A 23,788-nucleotide genomic window follows, 5' to 3' on the forward strand; every position below is an offset into this window, starting at 1 on the left:
TCTGCATGGGTTTCCTCCGAGTGCTCTGGTTTCCTCCCACACTCTGAAAGACGTGCTGGTTAGGTGCAGTGGTCATGCTAAATTCTCCCTCAATGTACCCAAACAGGTGCTGGAGTGTGGCGACTAGGGGATTTTCACAGTAACTTCATTGCAGTGTTATTTGTGTCATGAATAAATAAAGTTTAAGTGTAAATACAGTATAAATGCTCTATGATTTCATAGAGTCATAGAGGTTTACAGCATGGAAACAAGCCCTTCAGCCCAACTTGTCCATGCCACCCTCATTTCAAAAAAACATCTAAACTAATCCCAATTGCCCGTATTGGCCCATATCCCTCTGTCCCATCATACCCATGTAACTAACTCAATGTTTTTTAAAAGATTAAATTGTACTCACCTCTGCTACTACCTCAGGCAGCTTATTCCAGACACTCACCACACTCTGTATGGAAAAATTGCCCCTCTGGACCCTTTTGTATCTCTCCCCTCTCACCTTCAACCTATGCCTTCAATTTTTAGACTCCTCTAATTTTAGGAAAAGATATTGACTATCTACCTTGTCTATGCCCCTCATTATTTTATAGAGGAAATCTAGCCCTTTGTTGAAAGAGCTTGACTCTGCACCTGAACAGTTTTATGTTTATATTCCCTTTGTGTAATTGTGAATAGTAAGTGAAGGTCCCAGTGGGATGTAGTTTGGTAAAAGACAGCCGGAATGGATGTGCCCCAGGATACCAATAGGCAGCCTGGAGGAAAGGAATCTCCAGCTTGGAGGAAGATATATCCCGAGATAATAGTGGAAGGGGAGAATTCTTCATCTCCCCAATTCAGTGGGTGTGGTTTTTGCAAGATGTCTTTTGCCTAAGGCGGTGGTTCCCATCCTATTCCTCTCTGTGGACCACAACGTATGTAAACTGTTTTAAACATTCATTTTTATATACCAATGGCTAATATAAGTCAATCTTGTATATCAACAGGTATTAAAAACACAGCTTTTTCTAATAGTTTATGATGCATGCTCACAAATACACTGCACTCATCACAGCACATTAACCTGCCATAGGCCTACCAGTGCGAACAGACAGTGATCCAAGTCGGGAATTGAAACCGGGTCCCTAGCACTGTGAGGCAGCCGTGCTAACCACTGTGCCACCGTTACGGCAACACAGTGAGGTTGTTACATGTGTAAGAATAGTACCACCAACAGCAACATCCATTCACTGCAGCATCCATATAAAACTGACTCACAATAACAGCAGAATGCACTCCCCACCCACCACCCCAAACATGCCTGAACAACTAATCACATCTCCCTCCTCACAACTGTCATCATTTCCTTAACCCATATCACACTTTCCACACACACGCCCCCCCACTCCATTCCTGTTTTATCCCTCTCGTACCTTGTATCTGAAAACCAGCAATATTGGGTTATTTCCTAGACATTGCTCCTGAGACCTTCCATACTCATTTATTCCATTCATTTGACCTGGATACAGATTTTATTCCCAGAGGCGAAAGGGTAGTTTGGTAAACACTGTTCCACCCAGTCCCTGCAGAAATATATATTTATCTAATCTTGTGAAATGTACATGCTGCCGTTTATTTATGAGGTTAAGATTATTTGGAATTCCAAATAAAGCTGCTGGACTTTAACCTGGTGTTATGAGACTTCTTACTGTGCCCACCCCAGCCCAATGCCAGATTTAATTTAAAGCCAAGTGGTTAGTGCATGCTTATTTTTTCTATTCATTTGTGGGACATGGCTGTCGCTGGCTGGCCAGCATTTATTGCCCACCCCTAGTTGCACAAGGACAGCTGAGCGTCAACCACATTGCTGTGGCTCTGGAGTCACATGTAGGCCAGACCAGCTAAGGACAACAGATTTCCTTCCCTGAAGGGCATTAGTGAACCAGATGGGTTTTTACCAACAATTGAAAATGCTTTCATGGTCATCAGTAGAGTCTTAATTCCAAGTATGTCGTATTGCCAAAGCAGGATTCAAACCTGGGTCCCCAGAACATTAGTGGAGTTTCTGGATTAATAGTCGAGTGATAACACCACCAGGCCATTGCCTCCCCCAAAAGATAATATGTTTATCAGTGTGTATCCATGTATATGTCTGCAAACGGAGGGGTTCTCGATGAGACTGTTATACATGTTTGCATTTGTAAGAATGTGGTTTTATCTGCTCAAGAGTTACTGCAAAAAGTGTAGCGGTTTCTTTCTGATTGCATCTAAACCTCACTGATTCAGAAATACGATATTTTAAAAACAATTCTCCCTTCTGATCACACCTGCTGATTCCAAATACCTCCACAGGAATAGATCCGAACGGACTGACTCAAGGGAACCCTAAGCTTTAAACAGCTTCACACTTACTGCTCATCCCCCAAAGGGCCTCTTTCCGTGCTGTATGTGTCACCCAGCAGTGACTACAAAATTAGCTAAACTTCAAAAATTTCGCATATTATAAAGATGATTCTTTCTTTCCATCCTGCGAGCTGTCCTGGGGATTGTCAGTTTCCTTGGTAATATGCTTTTACTTAAATACCATTAGTAGACTATAAAGCGCTTGGCCGCACTTGGGACATTTAACTGGGACACAAACATTCCTTAGGAATTGGTCCATGGAACATAGAACATTACAGCACAGTACAGGCCCTTCGGCCCTCAATGTTGTGCCACGCTATGTCCAATCCCATGTTCAAGTTATCCCCTCCCTATAAATCCCTTCCAATTAATTTATTGCTCGAGATTGGGAGGGGGGGAGGTGGTAGTGATGGGATGAGGGTGGGGAGGTGGATGTGTGGTTTGGCACTGCAGGAGGGGAGGTTGGGTCGGGACTGCGGGGGTGGGGGGGAGCGCTGCGGGGGTTGTACTGTTGTGGGGGGTGGGCTGGAGATCGCCACATGCCGGTAGGAAGGAGGTGGGGGCTGGGCCATCAAGCTGAAAAGAAGTGTTTCTCTGTCTCCCTGGTTTTGGAAATTCTGCTGGTTAGCTGAAAGCAAGGCTTCTTGCCTTCTTGGAGTTGAGATTCTGCTGTGGGTGGCTCGACCAGAGTCTCTTCCTGGTGGCCTGGGAAGCTGTTCCGACTTCAAACTGTTCTGGGTGTATCCAGAGGGCTGTTAGCAGTTACAAGGCTGAGAAGTCAGGGTTTCAATTCTCCAACCAAAGGACTCAGTCCCAGAATCACGTGAGCATTAGTCTGTGCTGTGTTAAACCTGGGGAAAGGGTTTTGTCCATGGGAAGTTTTGTTTGATTGGTAAGTTTTAGATTTATTTGGTAAGGGGTATACATTATCATGGTTATTTTGCTTTTCGTTTGTAACTGATAAAAGTTATTGCTAATTTTCTTTCCTTACATATGAACAATATTCTTAAATAAACTCTGTTTGATAAAAGCTCCCTAGTGGGTCATTTGAATCATACCTGAATAGAAGCATTATTTGCTTATCCTAGCCAAATTCAAACTTAGGATCCAGGCAGGTTTCATAAAACACTTCGGTGTTTCTGACCTGAATTATAACAAGTCATAAAATATACATCTTATATATATGTTTAGGTAAAGCAAGTGGAATGGGATTTCAGTGCTAAACCAGATACTTGGATTGAACTTTGGCCAATAGTTCTTTTACAGCTGCATGTGATATTCTGAGCTTTTAGAGGCAACTCAATCTCTCAGCGTCTATGGCCTATTGCACCCTCCTTGTAGGAATATAAGCTATAGGAGCAGGCAGTACATAGGCTGTATGTATTTAAAAATATATAAACTGCGCAGTGATCTTATTGAGATCCTGAGGGGACTTGACAGGGTGGGTACTGAAAGGACATTTTCACTTGTGCGAAAGACAAGAACTAGGGGACACAGCTTAAAAAAAAAGGGTGGGATTTTCCGACCGTGCTCACCCAAGACTGGAAAATCCCTCCTGAAGTCAATGAGCCTGTGCATGCCCTCCCCCACCCCAACCCCAACCCCAATCTGACCCACTATGATTCTCATGACGAGCAGGATGGGAAAATTCCATCCAAAAGGATAAGGAGATTTTTCTTCTCTCAGGAGGGGTCAGGAGTCTTTGAAATTTTCTCTGCACAAGACAGCGCTAGAGACAGAGTCATTGAATATTTTTAAGGCAAGAGGCAGATAGATTCTTCAGTACCAAGGGAGTCAAAATTTATCAGGGATAGGCAGGAATGTTGGGGTCACAATCAGATCAGCCATGGTCTTGTTGAATGGCAGAGCAGGCTTGAGGGGCTGAATGGCCTTTTCCTGCTTCTACTTTGTATGTTCTTATATACATCAATTCCACATTCCTTCTCCATCTCCGTATCCCCTGTGTCCCAAAATCTATTAAGGTCAGTGCTGGATATACTGAGTCTCCACAACTGTCTGAATGAAGGCATTTCTTCTCATCTTAGCTCTAAACGATTGACCTCTTACCCTTACAGTATGATGCCAGGGGTCTCGAGCCAGGAGGGTGGGTGGGTGGTGGGGGTTGGTATCAGTCTTTCAGCACTGAAGTTGTTAAGCCCAATTAGAATTGTATATGTTTCAATGCGGCCACCTCTCATTTTTCTGAATTCCTGGGAGAAATGCTCCTCTTACTCAATCTCCCTATCTCTAGATATAGGGCAGCACGGCACTGTGGTTAGCACTGCTGCCTCACAGTGCCCTCTGAAATGGCCCAACAAGTCGCTCAGCTCTTAACTTTAAAATATATCACTGTTCCTTCCCTGTCACTGGGTCAAAATCCTGGAACTCCCTCTCTAAATGTCGTGCTTCCAAGAAACAGGTCACCACTATCTTCTCAAGGGCAATTACAGATGAGTAACTTGTGCCAGCGTAGCCAGCAACGCTCACACCCGTAAATGAATTTAAAAATAACATTGTATTATCAATAACCAGAAACAGAATAAGCAGCTGTATGCCTTGCCAGGGATTTCTTTGAATAATAAATTCTGTTACTTTCCTCAGGAATTAAAAGAATTTAAAATATTCTTGCTGATATATCGTATGTCTGTTAATTCAAGAGGGATTGTCTATGACCTGTCTCTCTAACTGGTGTCTGTTACCACAACTTTGAGACTAACCATATTTTTATTTATTCATGTGACATGAGCCTCACTGGCTGGCCAGCATTTATTGCCCATCCCAAGTTGCCCGAGAGCAATTGAGAATCAACCACATTGCTGTGGATCTGGAGTTAAGTGTAGGCCAGACCAGTTAAGGTCTGCTAGATGTACTGGGTCTCCACAACCAACTGAATGAAGGCATTTCTTCTCATCTTAGCTCTAAACGAGTGACCTCTTACCCTGAGACTATGATGGCGGGAGGGTGGGGGGGGATAGCGGGGTTGGTAACAGTCTTTCAGCACTGAAGTTGTTAAGCCCAATTAGAATTGTATATGTTTCAATGCGGCCACCTCTCATTTTTCTGAATTCCTGGGAGAAATGCTCCTCTTACTCAATCTCCCTATCTCGAGATATAGGGCAGCACGGCACTGTGGTTAGCACTGCTGCCTCACAGCGCCAGGGACCTGGGTTCAGAAATCTGTTGGCAGATTTCCTTCCCTAATGGACATTAGTGAACCAGATAGGCTTTTCCGACAGTTGACAATCAGGATCATCAGTGGATTCGTAACAGATATTTTGTTTTTATTGAATTCACATTCCACCATCTGCCGTAGCAGGATTCAAACCCTGATCTCCAGAACATTAGCAGAGTCTCTGGGTTAATAGTCTAGTGATAATACCACTGAGCCATCACCTCCCCCACATTCAACACAGTGCAACAACTAACATATTTCGCAACTGCACTGGGCACATTCCCCCTCTTTAGTTCTCTGCCCAAAGACAGGTTCATCCCACAGTGCCGAGATCTCCACCACAGGTCGGGCAGGTCCTGAATCCACCTCAGGCCTGATTGAACCCCATGCTGTTGGCACCAATCTAATCCCCACTAGCCATCCAGCCAATTGAGCCAACCGGCTCTCAAGGAGTCTGTGTTGCTATGACATACAACATACATGTCCACATCTTTGGACTGTGGGAGAAAACCAGAGCACCTGAAGAAAATTCATGCAGACATGGAGAGAATGTGCAAACTCCACATGGACAGTGACCCAAGGCCGGAATTGAACCCAGATCCCTGGCACTATGAGGCAGCAGTGTTAACCACTGTGCCGCTATACTGCCCACCCACTCAAGTAAGCACATAGGAACTTAGTTTAACATCTGAAAGCTAGTACCTCCAACAGTATAGTGCACCCTCAGTACTGCCTTGGAGTGTCAACCTTGATTGTGGTCCCCAGGCTCAGGAGTAGCGCTTGAACCCAAAACATTGTGCTTCAGAGACCAGCGTGCTATCAACTGTGCCCTGGCTGACATGCTTTATACAAGGACTCTGCTGATGTTTCACTATACTTACACTGCTTGGAAACATCCCCCCAGGGGCAGACATGATGGAATATGTCTAAACCTTGTGGACACAGTTAACCTCATCACACTTGTAACCTCACCACGCATCTATTTTGCTGCCAGTTGTTTGTTTTACAAGTGCACGATTACAGTATGTGGCCACTACTCATTCCTCATTCTGCTGAAGTCAAATATGTGAATATGTAAGCAGCATGGATCTCAGTGCGGGGTCAAATGGCGACAGCTCACCTTTCCCAGAAAATCATTCTTTCCCACCATATCCCAGTCCCAGACTTCCACGGTGAACAACATTCCTTCCGTTGGCAAACCATCCTCCAGTTCAAACTCAAACACTTCATTCCAGTGAGGGAAACGAGTCTTCTTTATCGTCTAGAATATGGAAAGAGTGACCAAATCTTAGATCACAAATCAAAAATAAATTCATAACATGTGATCTTGCAGAACAAACAGCAGATATTTTACACGGAGTTTAAACAATAATAGGTTTAATCTTGTAAGTAGAAGAAAATAGTGTCCATGAAGCTACCAGATTGCTGTTAGAAAGCCAGTTGGTTCATTAATATCTCTTAGGGCAGGAAATCTCCTCTCCTTACCCAGTCTGGCCTACATGTACCACCAAGCCTAAGGCAGTGCAGTCGACTCATAACTGCGACCTCTAATTGCCAGGCAATCCACTCAGTTATATCAAAACCGCTGCAATGAATTATAATAATATTAAAAACTGATGGATCACCCAGCGTCAACCTGGGGACCAGATGCAGAAATGACACCCAGCCTTGCAAGACCCTTTCACATATCTACTGGGGACTGGCACTAACATTGGAAGCAAAAAGAACAAAGATACTTTCTCGCCATCTAATAAATGTCCATCCACCCACCAAATCAACATCCATTTCTCACCACCCACCCCTGAATCTCTCAAGGAAACAGCTCTTGAACGTAAAAATGGTCTTTTTCTCCGTCTTTAACTTCCCTTCTGGCTCTCCCACTCCAATCTACCCCATCATTTTCTTTAGTTTACTCTATCTTACTTTCTTTTTGCCTGTATTATCTACTTCTCTCCATTTCTTGTATATGTTCGACCACATTCCACCCACATATTATCCACCACTGTGGTTTCCAACATTATTGGCCTTTTCTCCTGTTAATTAACTTCTTAAAAATGCTTATTCCTTTCTCAGCATGCAGCATACACAGGGCAAGCACCTACCCAATCCCCTTGCTTACTCCAAAAAATAATTCAAATTCAAATTGAGTCCAATTCATGGTCCTCACAATAGAGACAATGCAGGTTAAATTTGACAAGACTAGGCATTACACCTGATTTCACGCTTGATCCGAAGCCTAATTTTTGTCAAAGGGCCGAGAAGCCATTTATCCACCATTGTGGTTTCCAATTCTATCCTTTCTGTTTATTAACTGGACTGGTTTGAGCTGTCTTTGTCTTCCACCCCTCTGCCCATGAAACCAAACTGTTCCGCCAGTCTTGTCTCCACAAAGACAGCTCAACGTCCCTTATTCCTCACTCCTCTTCCATTCGTAGGTTTTTTTTCGTATGTATTTGATTCATCTTGAAGTTATTTTTTACTTTAAAGATTTAAGCTGTTTAATTGCGGGTACAGTTTTGTCTTTTAAAAAGCATTTAGACAGTTACATGGGTAAGATGAGTATAAAGGGATATGGACTAAATGCGGGCAATTGGGATTAGCTTAGTGGTTAAAAAGGGCAGCATGGACATGTTGGGCCAAAGGGCTTGTTTCCATGCTGTAAACCTCTATGACTCAAATTCATCTCCGTTTGTCTTATGCCAGCCGTTGTTTGGGAGCGACATTACTCAAAAATGATCAGACTGGCTGGAGGTGAGTTTTAAAGTCTGACCCAGGGCTTTTAGGATGGTGGGTTTTCCAGCTAATACCGTCTGTGATCTAACCACCCCAGCATTAGTGGGACTTCCAGCCTTCACTCAGGAGGACGTCCCACCTTTGAGAGCTGCTGACCAACTTGATTGCCTGATAGCTCTCTATTCTTAGCAGCGAATTTGGTGGGAGGCCGCACCACCATGATCTCTCCCGTCCCCCTCCCCCACCTCCCCCCTCCATCCCGCCCCAGTCCCAGATGGAAAAGCTCCACCCTAAGCCCTGAGAACCCAGTACCAGGTAAGTATGGGGCTTGAACGCATTCCACCCATCGAGCCCACACCAATAACAATCCCATCCAGGCCCTACCCCCCTATTCCTACATATTTTACCCACTAATCCCTCTGACCTACACATCTCAGGACACTAAGGGGCAACTTAAGCATGGCTAATCAACCTAACCTGCACATCTTTGGAGTATGGGAGGAAACCCACACAGACACGAGTAGAATGCGCAAACTCCACACAGACAGTGACCCAAGCGGGGAATCGAACCCAGGTCCCTGGAGCTATGATGCAGCAGTGCTAACCACTGTGCTACTGTGCTGCCCATTTAGCTAAACCAAAAATGACACGCACATTGTCCCTTCTCAATTCTTTTTATCTGCATCTCATCATCCTTGTCCATGGCAGATGGCAAATTTAAATTCAGCTCATTCAATAAATCTGCAATTAAAACTTAACATCAGTAAGGGTGACCATGACACGACTGAATTGATGTAAAATTTCATCTGGTTCACTAATGCTCTTTAGGGAAGGAAATCTGCCATCCTTACCCCAAAAAGCTGATATGTGGCCAGACCACAGCAGTGAGGTTGACTCTTAACTGCCCTCTTAAACTGTAAACCACTCAGTTGTATCATAGTCGCTACGAGGAATGAGAATCAGAATAAAAACAGATGGACCACCCAGTGTCAATGTAGGCAGCCAATTTTGAAATGGCACACCCTGGCAGAATAATCTTTTCCTTATCATCTGATTTGACTTGATTTTGATTTGATTTATTATCGTCACATGTATTAACATAGAGTGAAAAGTATTGTTTCTTGCACGCTATGCAGACAAAGCATACCGTTCATAGAGGAAAAAATGACTGGGTGCAGAATGTAGTGTTACAGTCATAGCTAGGGTGTAGAGAAAGATCAACTTAATGCGAGGTAGGTCCATTCAAAAGTCTGATGGCAGCAGGGGAGAAGCTGTTCTTGAGTCAGTTGGTACGTGGCCTCAGACTTTTGTTTCTTTTTTCCGAAGGAAGAAAGTGGAAGAGAGAATGTCCGGGGTGCTTAATTATGCTGGCTGCTTTTGCCGAGGCAGTGGGAAGTGTAGACAGAGTCAATGGATGGGAGGAATCTGGCAAATCACACTAAAATTGGGAGCACCGTCAAAACAGATTAGACAGGCAATAGCCTGGTATATTCATACTCACAGACTCTTACCTGTCAGCCAATGTCCAGATTCCTCCATCATCATTCCTGGGTATGTTCTGTCTTACCATCAGGACAGAGTCACCAGAAATGGTGGCATTCAGTTGGGTGGGAGTGGCCCTGAGAGGCTGCTGGCATTAGGCCAATTATGGGCAAGGACACCTCTGACTGATTACCACCTACCAACTTCCTGCCCCTTCTTCCTATAGCTGATATATCAGTACACCTCTTGGAAGAAGCACTGCCTGTACAAGAGTAAGTGACTTCAATGCCCGTCGATAGCGCCATTGCTCACCATGCTGGCTGAGTTATGAATGGTATAACCATTATACTGAGCCTAAGGCAGAGAGTGTTAGAACAATACAAGGTAAACATTTACTTGACTTTGTTCTCATCAATCTGCCTGTCACTGAGGTACCTGTCAGGGACAGTATTGGTGGCAGTAACCACACATACGGTCCTTGTGAAGGTGATATTCCATCTTCACCTTGAGGATACAAGCCATCCTACTCTGTGGTGCCATAAGAATGCTAAACAAATCCGATAGCTGAACACTGGGCAACCCTGAGGCACTGTGGGCCATCAGCAGCAGCAGAATTATGCTCAATCATAATCTGTAACTTCATAGACCAACATATCCTTCACTCTACTATTACCATCAGGACACGCCAGCAATTCGGCTTCAATGAGGCGAGTAGAAGCACATGGCAGGTACAATACTGGGCTTACCTAAAAATGAGATGCCAACCCAGTGATGCTAATAACAAAGGACTACGTGCTTACTGAACAGAGGAGGCAGCATACTGTAGACAAAGAAGATAGCGAACAAACTGGAGAGAATGTAGAAAAGGTTTAGGTTCCTGGGATGAGAAACTTGAGTTACGAGGATAGATTGGAGATGTTGGGCCTGTTCTCCCTGGACAGGAGAAGGCTAAAAGGAGATTTGATAGAGATGTTTAAGGTCATAAGGGAGGATGAACAGAGTAGATAGGGAGAAACTGTTTCCACTCATAAAAGGATCAAGAACAGGAGGACAGAGTTAAAGTCATTTGCAAAAGAAGAAAGTGTGATGTGAGTAAAAAGCTTTTTCACACAGCGAGCAGTTCAGGTTTAGAATGCATTGCCTGGACGTGTGGTGGAGACAGGTTCAATCAAGGCTTAAAGAGGGTATTATATGATTACTTGAATAGAATTAATGTGCAGGGGTATGGGGAAATGACAAGGGAATGGCACAAAGTCGTGATGGAGAGCTGGTGTAGATACAATAGGCCATATGGCCTCCTTCTGCACTGTTATAATGCTGTGATTCTCTGATTCGAGAATTAACAGATAAGATCAAAGCTCTGTATTCTTGTCACATCCTGTCCTGAATGATGGTGGATAATTAAACAACAAATGGGAGAAGAAGGTGTGACAATACTGTGCCTTGAAGAAATGTATTTGTGCCAGGTTGCTTGTAAAGGATTTTGTTTAGAAGTCAGTTCGATTGACCCGGTACTGCTTTGTCTACAACCAGCAGCCCACATGCTAAACATGCAGAAGCATAATTGATCCTGATTGTCTGGATGAGTTCAGCTCCAACAACACTTAAACTCAAAATCATCCTCCCCCCTAGATCAGCTCATCATCCATTGCCTTAAATTTTCACTCCCTGCACCATCTGCGCAACATGGCTGCAATGTTTACCACCTTTAAGGTGCGCTCACCGAGGCTTCACAACCCTACATCCTCCAACCACCTAGAAGAAGAGGACAGCAGGCGCATGGGAACACCTTCACTGCTGCTGGGTCAAAATCCTGGAACTCGCTGCATGAGTCTAGCCACGCTACGTGACCTGCCGTAGTCTAAGAAGGTGGCTCATAATTACCTTCTCATGGGCACTTAGGGATGGGATACAAATACTGGAATTGCCAGCAACGCCCACACCCCCTGAATAAATCAGTTTTAAAAAACAATTATTTAATATTTAATTACTAAACAGTAACAACGAATTTAGATGGATTTTTCAAAGTTAGGCCTTAATATAAAAGTTAAACTCCCGCTAAATTAAAGAATCGTAGAGTCATAGAATCCTACAGCGCAGAAGGAGACAATTCGGCCTAACGGGTTTGCACTGACCACAATCCCACCCAGGCCTTATCCCCATAACCCCATGCGTTTACCCTAATTAGTCCCCCTGACACCAAGGGGCAATTTAGCATGGCCAATCCACCTAACCCACACACCTTTGGACTGTGGGAGGAAACCCTTGCAGACACGGGGAGAATGTGCAAACTCCACACAGTCACCCACGCCGGGAATTGAACCCGAGGTCCCAGGCCCTGTGAGGCAGCAGTGCTAACCAATTACGGACAAATATATTTTTACATACATCATCCTACAGTGAAATTCCACAGCCAAAATTTTTACAGTTATATTTGGAATTAAACAATTGATAAAAGTAATACTTAAGTAGCTCTTTAGTTGTGACAGAATAATGATATCTAAACTCTGTTGTACTTTTTGATAGTGTTATAACTGTTGCTAAACTGAATACATTTAAGAAGGAAATAAATAGATTTCTAAATGCATCAAGAGATATGGGGAAAGCACAAGAGTATGCCATTGAGATGGAGGATCAGCGAAGATCATATTGAATGGCACAGCAGGTTCGAGGAACCTATCCCCTCACTCCTATTTTCTACTAAAAGTCTTCAAAACAGATACCACGAAGCTGATGAGGTTCAGTTTGTGCTTTGAATTCAATGGAAAGCAGAGAAGAAGAATTCATGGAATCGAACACATTTACAGTAAATACAGGTCAAGTTAGCAGTTCAATTTGAAGCAAAGTCAAATGTTGTTGTGGTACTAAAACAGGAGTCGAATGTCTAAGCAATTCTTGTGTACATGCCAAACACGACCAGCCTGCGGCTTCCATATCAAACTCAGAACATTGAAATAAGTATTCTTAAGAAGCAGTGCGTTTCAGAGCTGCATTTTTACAAATATGGAACTGTCTCATTTCTTGCAATCATATTTAGCCATCATGATGTGGAGATGCTGGTGTTGGGCAGGCACAATAAGAAGTCTCACAACACAAGGTTAAAGTCCAACAAGTTTATTTGGAATCACTCACCTAATGAAGGAGCAGCGCCAGGGATCTTTGTGGAGTTTGACAATGAGGTCCAAGTGGGGGCATTGCGTGATGCACTCCAAGGGTTTAAAAGGTCAAATGCAATGAAAATCTACTTTGCGAAGAAATGGTGGTCGGAAGGATCAAACTGGTTAATTCCAGCTTTGTTTTCAAAAGCTGTTGCTTCTTTTCAAAACTGTGCAGTAACTGTTCTGTATTAAGAAAGTTTGAGATTCTAAATCAACCCGTTGGACTTTAACCTGGTGTTGTGAGATTTAACAATTGAACCACTTATTTCTGAGAGAATGTTTATTCCTTATGCATACAAGCCATATTTTACAGGGAATATTATTCTAGTCCCAAACATTGTGGCAAAACCTGTTACAGAAATAAAATTAAAACTTTTAATTTTAATGTGTTGGTTCAAATGGTGTTGACAAACTGAGACACATATTGGCACTGCAGGACCTCCATCATGAATAATGGAGCATTGAGGGAGAAGTTGACTCCAAAACGATTGGCATCATGTGTTGTTGAACAGCTATTATGCTAAGCAGTTGATTAATTATGAATAAACATATGTGGCAATGGTCTAGTAGTATTATCACTAGACTATTAATTCAGAAATTCAGCTAATGTTCTGGGGACCCAGGTTCAAATCCCACCAGGTGGTGGAGTTTGAATTCAATAAAAATTATCTGGAATTAAGAACCTGTTAATGACCATAAATTCATTGTCTATTGTTGGAAAACTACATCTGGTTCACTAATGTCCTTTAGGGAAGGGAATCTACGGTCCTTACTTGGTCTGGCCTACATATGACTCCAGAGCCACAGCAATGTGGTTGACTCGCAACTGCCTTCCAAGGGCAATTAGGGACGGGCAATAAATGCCGGCCAGCCAGCAACACCCATGCCCCACGAATGAATAAAAAAAAACATGCGAATTAGAAGCAGGAGTAGGCCATTCAGCCTCTCAAGCCTGCTTCACCATTCAATAAGATCATCAAGGAATTCATGCTGAAATCAATATTTTCACTGATTTGACCATCAGTACACATTTAAAATAGGTTTTATCCTTGAGATATTTTAGTTGCTCACAGAACTCCAGGTTTTTAGTGATCTGATAGGATCACCAATTAATCCCAACAAAGATCGCTGATTGCTACGTATCTGATCCTTCACCATTAGAACTGATAATCCGTGTTGGCAAGAACACGATCAAAGTTTCTGAAATGATTAAAATAAATGTTTGACTTCAACGACCAAGAAGGGAAAAATAACAAGTGTTTTAAATTGTTCAATTTCTGGGCCAGAGAGATTGATTGGCACCACATTAACAATTATCTAGTGGTTGTAAAGTTACTTACACTATTACTTATTGGATGTAACTTTCTGTTAATTAATGTATAAATCCAGCAAATTCTTAGAAATAATGGGGAGATTATAGACAAAGATGCCTCTTGTGCAAAACAAATGGACGAGTGGTGTAATTGGACCAGCAAGTTTGGGAAATTTGTCTATTATTTAATCCCCTGAACTTGTTGGCACTGCTAGCACCATCAAAATGCAATTATTCGTCCAGCCAAGATCATTTAAAAAGATTCATTAGATATTAATTTGGTTGCCCATCCCTAATTGCCTTGGTTTACTAAGCCACTCAGAGGGCCTGGAGTCACATGTAGGTCAGGCTAGATATGAGTGGCAGATTTCACTACCTAAAGGACTCTGGTGAGCCAGATGGGTTTTTACAACAATCAACAATGGTTTCATGGTCATTTTAATTCCAGATTTTTATTGAATCCAAATTCCACCATCTGCCGTGGTGGAATTTGAACTCTGGCTCCCCCCAGAAAATTGCTCTGGGTCTCTGGATTATAAATTCAGTGGCAATACCACTACACCACTGCCTCCTCCTATCTAGCCTATTACATTTTGTCAAGCTGTTTCAGCAGAAGGTGAGAGGGGAGAGATAAAAAAGTATCCAGAGGGGCAATTTTTTCACACAGAGGATGGAGAGTGTCTGGAACTACTGCCAGAGGTAATAGTAGAGGAGGCAGGTACAATTTTATCTTTTAAAAAGCATTTAGATAGTTACATTATACGATGGGTATAGAGGGATAGGGGCCAAATGTGGGCAATTGGGATTAGCTTAGGGTTTTTTTTTTAGACAAAGGGCAGCATGGACAAGTTGGGCTGAAGGGCCTGTTTCCATGCTGTAAATCTCAATGACTCTATGACTCTATGAGAACTGCTCGACCGCAAAACAGATAATAAAATCTTTGCACATTAGTCAGCAAGTCAGAATGAATTTAGAAGTAAAGAATAATGACGCCAGAAAAATATTAAACTCAGTAGTAAATTATTTTTCAAACACTTGGTAAGATGTAAGTCTTCACATTTATCTAATGTTCCAAATGCAAACAAAGTTCCTTCTGAGTGAATTCATCCAGAGGAATATGTGGAAACAAACGGATGCTAATTATTGGGGTTTATATAAGTGCAGGCATCCAAAGTGTGGGTTGCCTTCATGTTAATCTACGTGGCATTATTTGCAGAATCTTTATATTACAGGGACATTAACTGATTTTCTTCCACTTCTTGTTCCCACAGCTACTGATCTGACAGCTCCCAGAACATTAAGCATTAATAATTCACGACAGAAATAGTTTATATTCTCACTATATGACTCATCGGAGGTGTCTAAAAATATACATTTAACCATCATAGGTGCAATACAATTGGAGAGTGGCCTTTAGCAATTTAACAATTTGGGTAAAAAATCAAAAGAGAAATCAAAAGCCCTTGCGTTTCCAGGACAATATTTTCCTGTAATATTTTTCTTCAGATCTGATTCAGAGAATTTTTTCTTTCCAATTTTCTTCCTGCACCTGAGGAAGACTTCTGTCTGTTTCCATAGCTAGTAATTCCTGGAACAGATCACTAATCTGTTACCAGAAGCTTATAGCTTGAAAGGCATGACTCCACATCAAGTGTGACTAACCTGGAGTCTCCCCTGCTCTTACCTCAGCTATTGCCATGTTTAGAAAGATTTGCAGATCAACACTATAACCTGTTTGACCACATTATGAATGCTTCCTTGGCCATCATGTCCTAAGGTGGGACTTGAACCCAGAGCTTCTAGCTCAGAGGCAGGAATACCATGCACTGCACCACAAGACCTGCCATTCAGGGAATCTTAGCAGCAAAAAGACTCCTTTGGAAAGGAATGGAAGTCATCACCTATAAAATCTGAAAGACTACTGTGTTCGGAATATCCTCCATTAAATTTGTGGCGACATGGTGGCAGAGCGGTTAGCACTGCACTCTCACAGCTCTGGGGACTTGGGTTCAATTCCTGGCTTGAGTCACTGTCTGTGTGGAGGTCGCATGTTCTTCCCATGTGTATTGGGTTTCCTCCTGGTGGTCTGGTTTCCTCCCACAGTCCAAAGATGTGCGGGTTAGGTTGATTGGCCATGCTAAATTACCCATTAGTGTCCCAAGATGTGTAAGTTAGAGGGATTAGTGGGGTAAATTTGTAGGGACAGAGCCTGGGTGAGATCGTTGTCGGTATAGGCTCAATGGACCAGATAGCCTTGTAGGGTTTCTATGATTCTATGAAATGACTTACAAAATGTATTTGTTGTTATTTTTCCCACCAGATGTTTTCTGTAAGGCTTTTAGGGCTGTTTGCTGGGATGTAGTGTCATAGGTATTGATCACCTTGGTGGATCTCATTCAGGTGAATATGATTCACCCGAATGATACACTGGATGTGACAAGCTATAGTCAGAGCCAATACAGACAAGCCTCAATCTGTTCCTACCTGGTGACTACCAACACAAACATACATATACACACAAACACACAAATGTCCATACACTTGGAGTAGAGGTCATTGGGAAGCAGCAGGATGCAAGAATCCTCACTGATATTCCACTCCCCAGCATTTCAGCTGTTAATTTAGCACCTGCGAGTTAAAATGACACTTTTATCATCCATACTAAACCCACTAAGCCATAAAGAGATTTTTTTTGTTTTCAAGAATACTTTGTAGCATACTTGTGGCAACAACAACATTATTCAAGAAAGGAAAAAAAAGAGAGAAAACAGGTAACTATAGGCCAGTTAGATTGGTATCATTTGTCAAAAAAAACTGGGATTTATCAATAAGAACGTGTTAACAAGGCAATTAGAATAGCAAGAACAAAGAACAAGGAAAATTACAGCACAGGAACAGGCCCTTCGGCCCTCCAAGCCTGCACTGACCATGCTGCCTGACTTAACTAAAACCCCCTAATCTTCCAGGGACCAAATCCCTCTAATCCCAACTCATTCATGTACTTGTCAAAGTGCCCCTTAAAAGTCATGACCGTATCTGCTTCCACGACATCCTCTGGAAATGAGTTCTAGGCACCCACCTCTCTCTGTGTAAAAAAATCTGCCTCGTATATCTCTTTTAAACCTTGCTCTTCGCACCTTAAACCTATGCTCACTAATAATTGACTGTTCCACTCTGGGAAAAAGCTTCTGACTATCCAAATTATATCATAATATAATTGGGTAGAGTTAATGTGCTTTTATGAAAAGGAAGTCATGTATAACAAATTTATTAGTTTTGTGAGATTAGATAAAGGGGAACCAATAGATGTAGTATATGTAGATCTCCAAAAGGCATTTGATGCAGTGCTACATAAAAGGTTTAGCTCAGTTGGCTGAGAAGCTGGTTAGTGATGCAGAGAGATGCCAACAGCATGGCTTCAATTCCTATACCAGCTGAGGTTATTCATGAAGGCCCTGCCTTCTTAACCTTGCTCCTTGCCTGAGGTATGGTGACCCTCAGCTTAAAATCACCAGCAATCACTGCCTATGGTCATCTGGAAAATATGACTTTACCTTCATGTAAATGGTTATTAGGTAAGGTAAGGATCCATGGATTGGTTAATGAACAGAGGGTGGGCATAAATGGGGAATTTTCAATTCCGCACCTTATAACACATGGACCGCTGCAATCATCAGCTCTGGAACCTCAGTTGTTTACAATCTATATTAGAGACTAAGGTGAAAGTGCCAATGGCAATGTATCCAAGTTTGCTTCACATTCAAAGCTAGTTGGGGCTACAGGAGGGCAAAAGAGGCCATAAAGGAATAGACAGATTTAGTGAATAGGCAACAAGAGAGTAGATAGAGTATCATGTGGGAAGATGATCATTCACTTTAGTAAGGAGACTAGAAAAGCAGAATATTTTTCAAATGATGAGGAACATTTAAATGTTGATACTTAAGGAGATTTATATGTCCTCATACAAAGAAAACAAAGACTTTGAAGAAGAATCTCTTTGTGCAGAAGAGTAAATCTTTGGAATGCTTACTCCAGAGAGCCATAAATGTTGTTATTAAGTGTAACTCAAGACTAATATTGACAGATTTTTTGAACTCCAGTGGAAATCAAGTTATATAGGAGCAGGCAGAAAAGTGGAATTGAAGTAAAATATCAGTCATGATTTTATTAAATGGTGAAACAGGCTTAAGGAGCCATATGGCTTGCTCCTACTCTGAGACTTATCATCTTATGTTCTTATGATTTTATGGTACAATACTCCAGTGTTCCAATATTCCAGGTGACACAGTGGCACTGTGGTTAGCACTGCTGCCTCACAGCGCCAGGGACCAGGGTTCGATTCCCAGCTTGGGTCACTGTCTGTTGGGAGTCGACACGTTCTCCTCGTGTCTGTGTGGGATTTCTCTGGATGCTCCGATTTCCTCCCACATTCTGAAGGACATACTGATTAATCGCATCAGCCATGCGAAATTCTCCCTCAGTGCACCCGAACAGGCACCGGAATGTGGTGACTAGATGGTTTTCACAATAACTTCATTGGAATGTTAATGTAAGCCTACTTGTGACACTAATTAATAAACTTTAAACAGTGTTGAGGATAGCATTGTTCCTACACACTCATTTTGTTTTAATCAGTTTACAATATAGATAGGATAAATCAACTCTTCAATGCCAAGTGCCTCCTATGTAAATGTAAACTAACTTGTTCACTGTTAGCCACATCTCCATGCATAAACAAGAGAGAAAATACAGGGCTATCAGACTTACGGCCGTTTCTGCAGTTTTGCTGTTAAATACCACTCTTGCAAATGGATCCGACGTGCCAGAAATGTCTCTTGGTGCGAGGTCTCTAAGGAGAGAATAGAAAATAAAAAATCCATGATATTTCCTTCGGTCACAGCTGAGTGGGAAGATGTTAAATTTCCATGTGAGCATAGGGATGCAACATAACTAATCAGCAGTAATAAGCTGGTAAGAGCAGGATGTGGGGATGCACCTCTGAGGCTGAATAAGATCTGGTCAGACCCCATTTGGAATTTCATGAGTAGTTTTGGGCCCTGTATCTAAGGAAGGATGTGCTGGTCTTGGAAAGAATCCACAGAAGGTTCACGAGAATGATCTCTGGAATGAAGAGCTTGGCGTATGAGGAATAGCTGAGGACTCTGGGTCTGTACTCGTTGGAGTTTAGAAAGATGGGGGGAATCTTGTTGAAACTTACAGGATACTGCGAGGCCTGGATAGAGTGGGCGTGGAGAGAATGATTCCACTAGTAGGAAAAACTAGAACCAGAGGGCACAATCTCAGGCTAAAGAGATGATCCTTTAAAATAGAGATGAGGAGGAATTTCTTCAGCCAGAGAGTAGTGAATCAGTGGAACTCTTTGCCATAGAAGGAAGTGGAGGTCAGGTCATTGAGTGCCTTTAAGATAAAGATAGATAGATTCTTGATTAATAAGGGTTATAGGGAAAAGGCAGGAGAATAGGGATGAGAAAAGTATTAGCCATGATTGAATGGTGGAGCAGACACGATGGACCGAGTGGCCTAAATCTGCTCCTTTGTCTTACGTAAACCCAACAAAAAAATCTAAGCAGCAATTTAGTATACAATGGAGCCAGCGATTATCTCTTCTAATTTTAATCAAACCTGCTATACTGGTAAGATGGACCCTTTTGGAATTCTTCTTGTCTAGTTGGAGTTGGTAGACAAGGAGATTGTCAGTCACTTCATTAGGAAGAGACGCCTGTCCCTAAGGTGGGTGGCATGGCTTCCTATTAGGCAGACAGGCTAATTAAAACCAGCTAAAACAATCTGGGCATCTGGCTCCTCGAGCCTGCTCCACCATTCAATAAGATCATGGCTGATCTTTTTGTGGGCTCAGCTCCACTCACCATAACCCTTAATTCCTTTACTGTTCAAAAATCTACCTTTGCCTTAAAAATATTCAAGTTATGGTTTTGGCAGGTTAACTCTTGCTTCCATTCTCTATCTTTTTCTACGTGGCAAGTTTTTAACTTTCATGTTGAAGTTGTACCCTCCTGAGATATGGGCATAAATGAGATGCTAAAAACCAGCTGCAAGGTGGTATAAGGGATTGGCACAACTGAGAGACACATGTGGAAAAGCTGATGCATTGCAATTTCTGGATCCTCATGAGAAGCATTTATTGCTCAGCACTGTGTCCTTTTCTTCCTATTTTTAAGTATGCTGTCTCCACGCTTCTTTGCAGGTCCTCTGGCTAATGTATTTAATTTGTTTATTAACTGTTACCATGAGTGATGCCCTGAAGTGCCAAGCATTGAGCACAGAGAGCAGAGCAATCACTGCCACTGCTGGAAATGGCTAGCAAGAGGCCCAGGCCACCATAATGGCCAGCCTCATGTTTGTCAACTGGTGAGCAACCAGCACAATAGGCGACACTCTGTTTTCATGGGGCAAAGGTTATGTGGCCCACCCACAAATCACAAGCCTGTAGCCTGTAACAAAGGATTAAAAAGAAGAACTGGCCTATCTTGGGAATAGGTGGGACAGACTGCGTTATTTAAAGGGTGAACAATGATATTAAAAAGCAAGAAATAAGTTATCCTTTATTGTTTTCCAAACTGCTTCCAGCAATCCCTTTAGGGATGTTTTTGTGGCAATTTCTCACTCTGTGTACTGGATAAGTCCAACATTTAGTGAGTACCATACTTAAATGCATCAAAGTGGCATTGGAGCCAAACAACATCATAAGATCCAGTTCACATTGAATATGGAAGCTCTCATCTGTTTCTGATGGGAACTGGATAGTTAAGTTAAGGCCTACACAATAATGACTACACTTCAATAATATTTAATTGGCTGTAAAGCATTTTGATCGTGAAATGCACGTCTTTTGTTTCTTCTTCACCCAAGAGTGGCAGTGTGCAGGGTCTTAGCCACCCCCACTTCCCCTGCCTTACTACAGCCCTGTTGCTACTGAGAGACAAAGCAGCCTCCAGGATCTATATGTCTCTAGATACATTTGTATGGCACACATGATGCGCACATGAGAACTCTCCATTCACCTGACGAAGAGGCAGTCCCCTCGAAAGCTTGTGAGTTTACTATCAAATAAATCGGTTGGACTAAAACCTGGTGTTGTCAGACTTTTTACTGTGTTTACCCCAGTCCAACGCCGGCACATCCACATTATGACACATGATGCTTAACAGTGATGCAATACCACTTTCACTAGTATTGGAAAAATTCAGGGCTAGTTACCAGAGCACGATGGGCTTTCGCTTCTGCTCGGAGAGAAGCAAAATTTCTCCTGCCATCCAAAAAAAAGTATCAACAGTCACAAAATAATTGAAAATAAGCTGTACATTGTCCCTGTCACAGCAAGTGTTGGCACAGCATGAATCTATAATCAAAACATGTTTGTTCCTTTTTTGCTGCCAAACCCAGTCTGCCTGCTGTGAGGAACCAGCCTTGGAACATCTCTGGGTGGCTCCTGGGACTCTCTGGGTGCCAGGAATGTTATGCTTTCGGGAAGGCTGAAGTTTTCAAGGTTCGGAAAAGAACTGAAATAGTGGACCATGTTCATTGCTCACTAAGCGAAATGGTTCAAGTACCAGCCAGCCCAAGTTTAAAAATGAGAATTCTGAGGTAAAGGAGAAAGTCCCAGGTGGGCGAGTTGAGGGATTTAAAATAAATGCAATTGTGAGCAGATAATTTGAACAGGTTCGAAAGGAAATTGAATTCAATACCAGAGAAATAATGAGGCTGCAGTGCATGAAATAAAGGCAAATTCAATGTCCCCAAGGGCACTTCTTGTCTGTGAAAATTCCTAAATTGGCTTTATTTGTGAGGCCTGTTGTGTGGAGCACACGAGTCCCATAGATTATAACTCAATCATAGAATCCCTACAGTGCAGAAGGAGGCCATTTGGCCCATTGCGCCTGCATCAACAACAATCCCACCCAGGCCCTATCCCTGTAACCCTGCACATTTACCCTAGCTAGACCCCCTAACACTAAGGAGCAATTTAGCGTGGCCAATCCACCTAACCTGCACATCTTTGGACGGTGGAAGGAAACCGGCGCAGCTAGAGGAAACCCACACAGACACGGAGAGTTCATGCAAACACCACACAGTGACTCAAAGCCAGAATTGGACCTGGGTTCCTGGCGCTGCGAGGCAGCAATGCTAACCACTCTGCTGTCCTTGGTCTGAAAAGAAGATTTTTGTGCAGAATAACTAGTTTGCTTTCTTGAGAATTCATGTTGTACCTGATTATTGTGACACCTGCTAGATAGATTTCAAAGTTTTTCCAGTTACATTTAAAGAGTATAAAAATCAAAGAACCTTGCAGCACAGAAGGTGGCCAGTTGGTGTCAGTGTGTGAAAAGACCTGACCAACTCAGCCTCACACCCCAGCATTTCATCCACAACTTTGTAAGTAATATCTGAATGATTAACCTCTCAAAGCGCTTCAGATTCAAAGACAGATAAATTGTGACATGGCAGAGAAAAAAAAAATCTCTTGATCAGATATCAGAGGGCAGAGATTCTGTCGGCGCAGTCACAGAATGCTGTTCCAGGCATTCAAATCCCTGCCAATTTTCTGACCTTTCCTTTGTCGAGTTTTTCTCATTTAAAACCACAACTAAATAGCATTCCAATGGCAAACAAAACAGGTAATTCCATAACCATTCCAACTGCCAGCAGATTCAGGGGAATTCCAGTTTTCCTGTGCTGACTGGTTCCCTTTGTTTGTCACTCTTAAACCGCAACCAAATAAAATCAAAACAGGACAGTGAAGGTAATTGAATATCAGAAATAGCTTTGTGATGACCATCATTTCAGTCTTCTGATTATTCTAAAGCCCACATTCTGAAGACACGCACAGTGGAACCGAAGTACAAGTCAGTGGAGCATGGAAACCATTCAATGCTGCCTCACCTAGCAGATGTTAAAGAGGCAGGCTGGATTTTTAGGATGTTGAGGTTTCCCTTGCTGCCATTCACAGAGTTGACAACGAAGACCTCCCCGCAGTGACTGCCAGTCCTGAGCCATTTAAAGCTCCAACAAGCATGGTTGGAGATGGGTCTTCCACCATTCAGTTGTGGTGGCGCAATAGTATTGTCAGTAGACTAGTAATCCAGATGCCCAGGGTTATGCTCTGAGGACCTGGGTTCAGATCCCATCACAGCAGAAAGCGAATCAATAAAAATCTGGAATTAAAAATCTACCGATGACCATAAAACCATTGTCAATTGTCATAGAAACCCATCTGGTTCACTAATGGCCTTTAGGGAAGGAAATCTGCTGTCCCTACCTGGTCTGGCCTATACATGACTCCACAGCCATAGCAATGTGGTTGACTTTTAAGTGCCCTCAGCAATGGATGCTGGCCCCAGCCAGCGCCATGAACGAATAAAGAACAGTCCCGTTTCAGCGAGCTGCCAGCCAATCTGCTTGCTGGGTAGTTCTCTAATCCTGCAGCTGCTGTGGACAAGACAGGAACTGCAAGCTGTCCCAGGAGTCCAGGACCAGGTAAATGTGGGAGTGCCACAACGGTGATGGGAAGCTGAGGCC

General features: G+C 42.7%; 1 protein-coding gene across 3 annotated transcripts in view; it reads right to left on the minus strand.

The window, feature by feature from the left end:
- rasal1a (RAS protein activator like 1a (GAP1 like)) overlaps positions 1-23,788 on the minus strand; it is a 278,029-nt gene that overhangs the window by 152,247 nt on the left and 101,994 nt on the right. For all 3 annotated transcript variants that reach the window (XR_013889047.1, XM_080208234.1, XM_080208233.1), the window contains exons 6-7: positions 18,998-19,079; positions 6,666-6,806 (exon numbers count right to left, since the gene is read on the minus strand). Coding sequence is in view for 2 of the 3 variants with exons in the window: in XM_080208234.1 (XP_080064360.1) it covers positions 6,666-6,806; positions 18,998-19,079 (223 nt within the window). In the remaining variant the exon portion in view is untranslated. The remainder of the gene's footprint in view (positions 1-6,665; positions 6,807-18,997; positions 19,080-23,788) is intronic.

Source organism: Carcharhinus amblyrhynchos, chromosome 20 (genome assembly GCF_965287045.1).
Source record: "Carcharhinus amblyrhynchos chromosome 20, sCarAmb.v2.hapA, whole genome shotgun sequence".
NCBI lineage: Eukaryota > Metazoa > Chordata > Chondrichthyes > Carcharhiniformes > Carcharhinidae > Carcharhinus > Carcharhinus amblyrhynchos.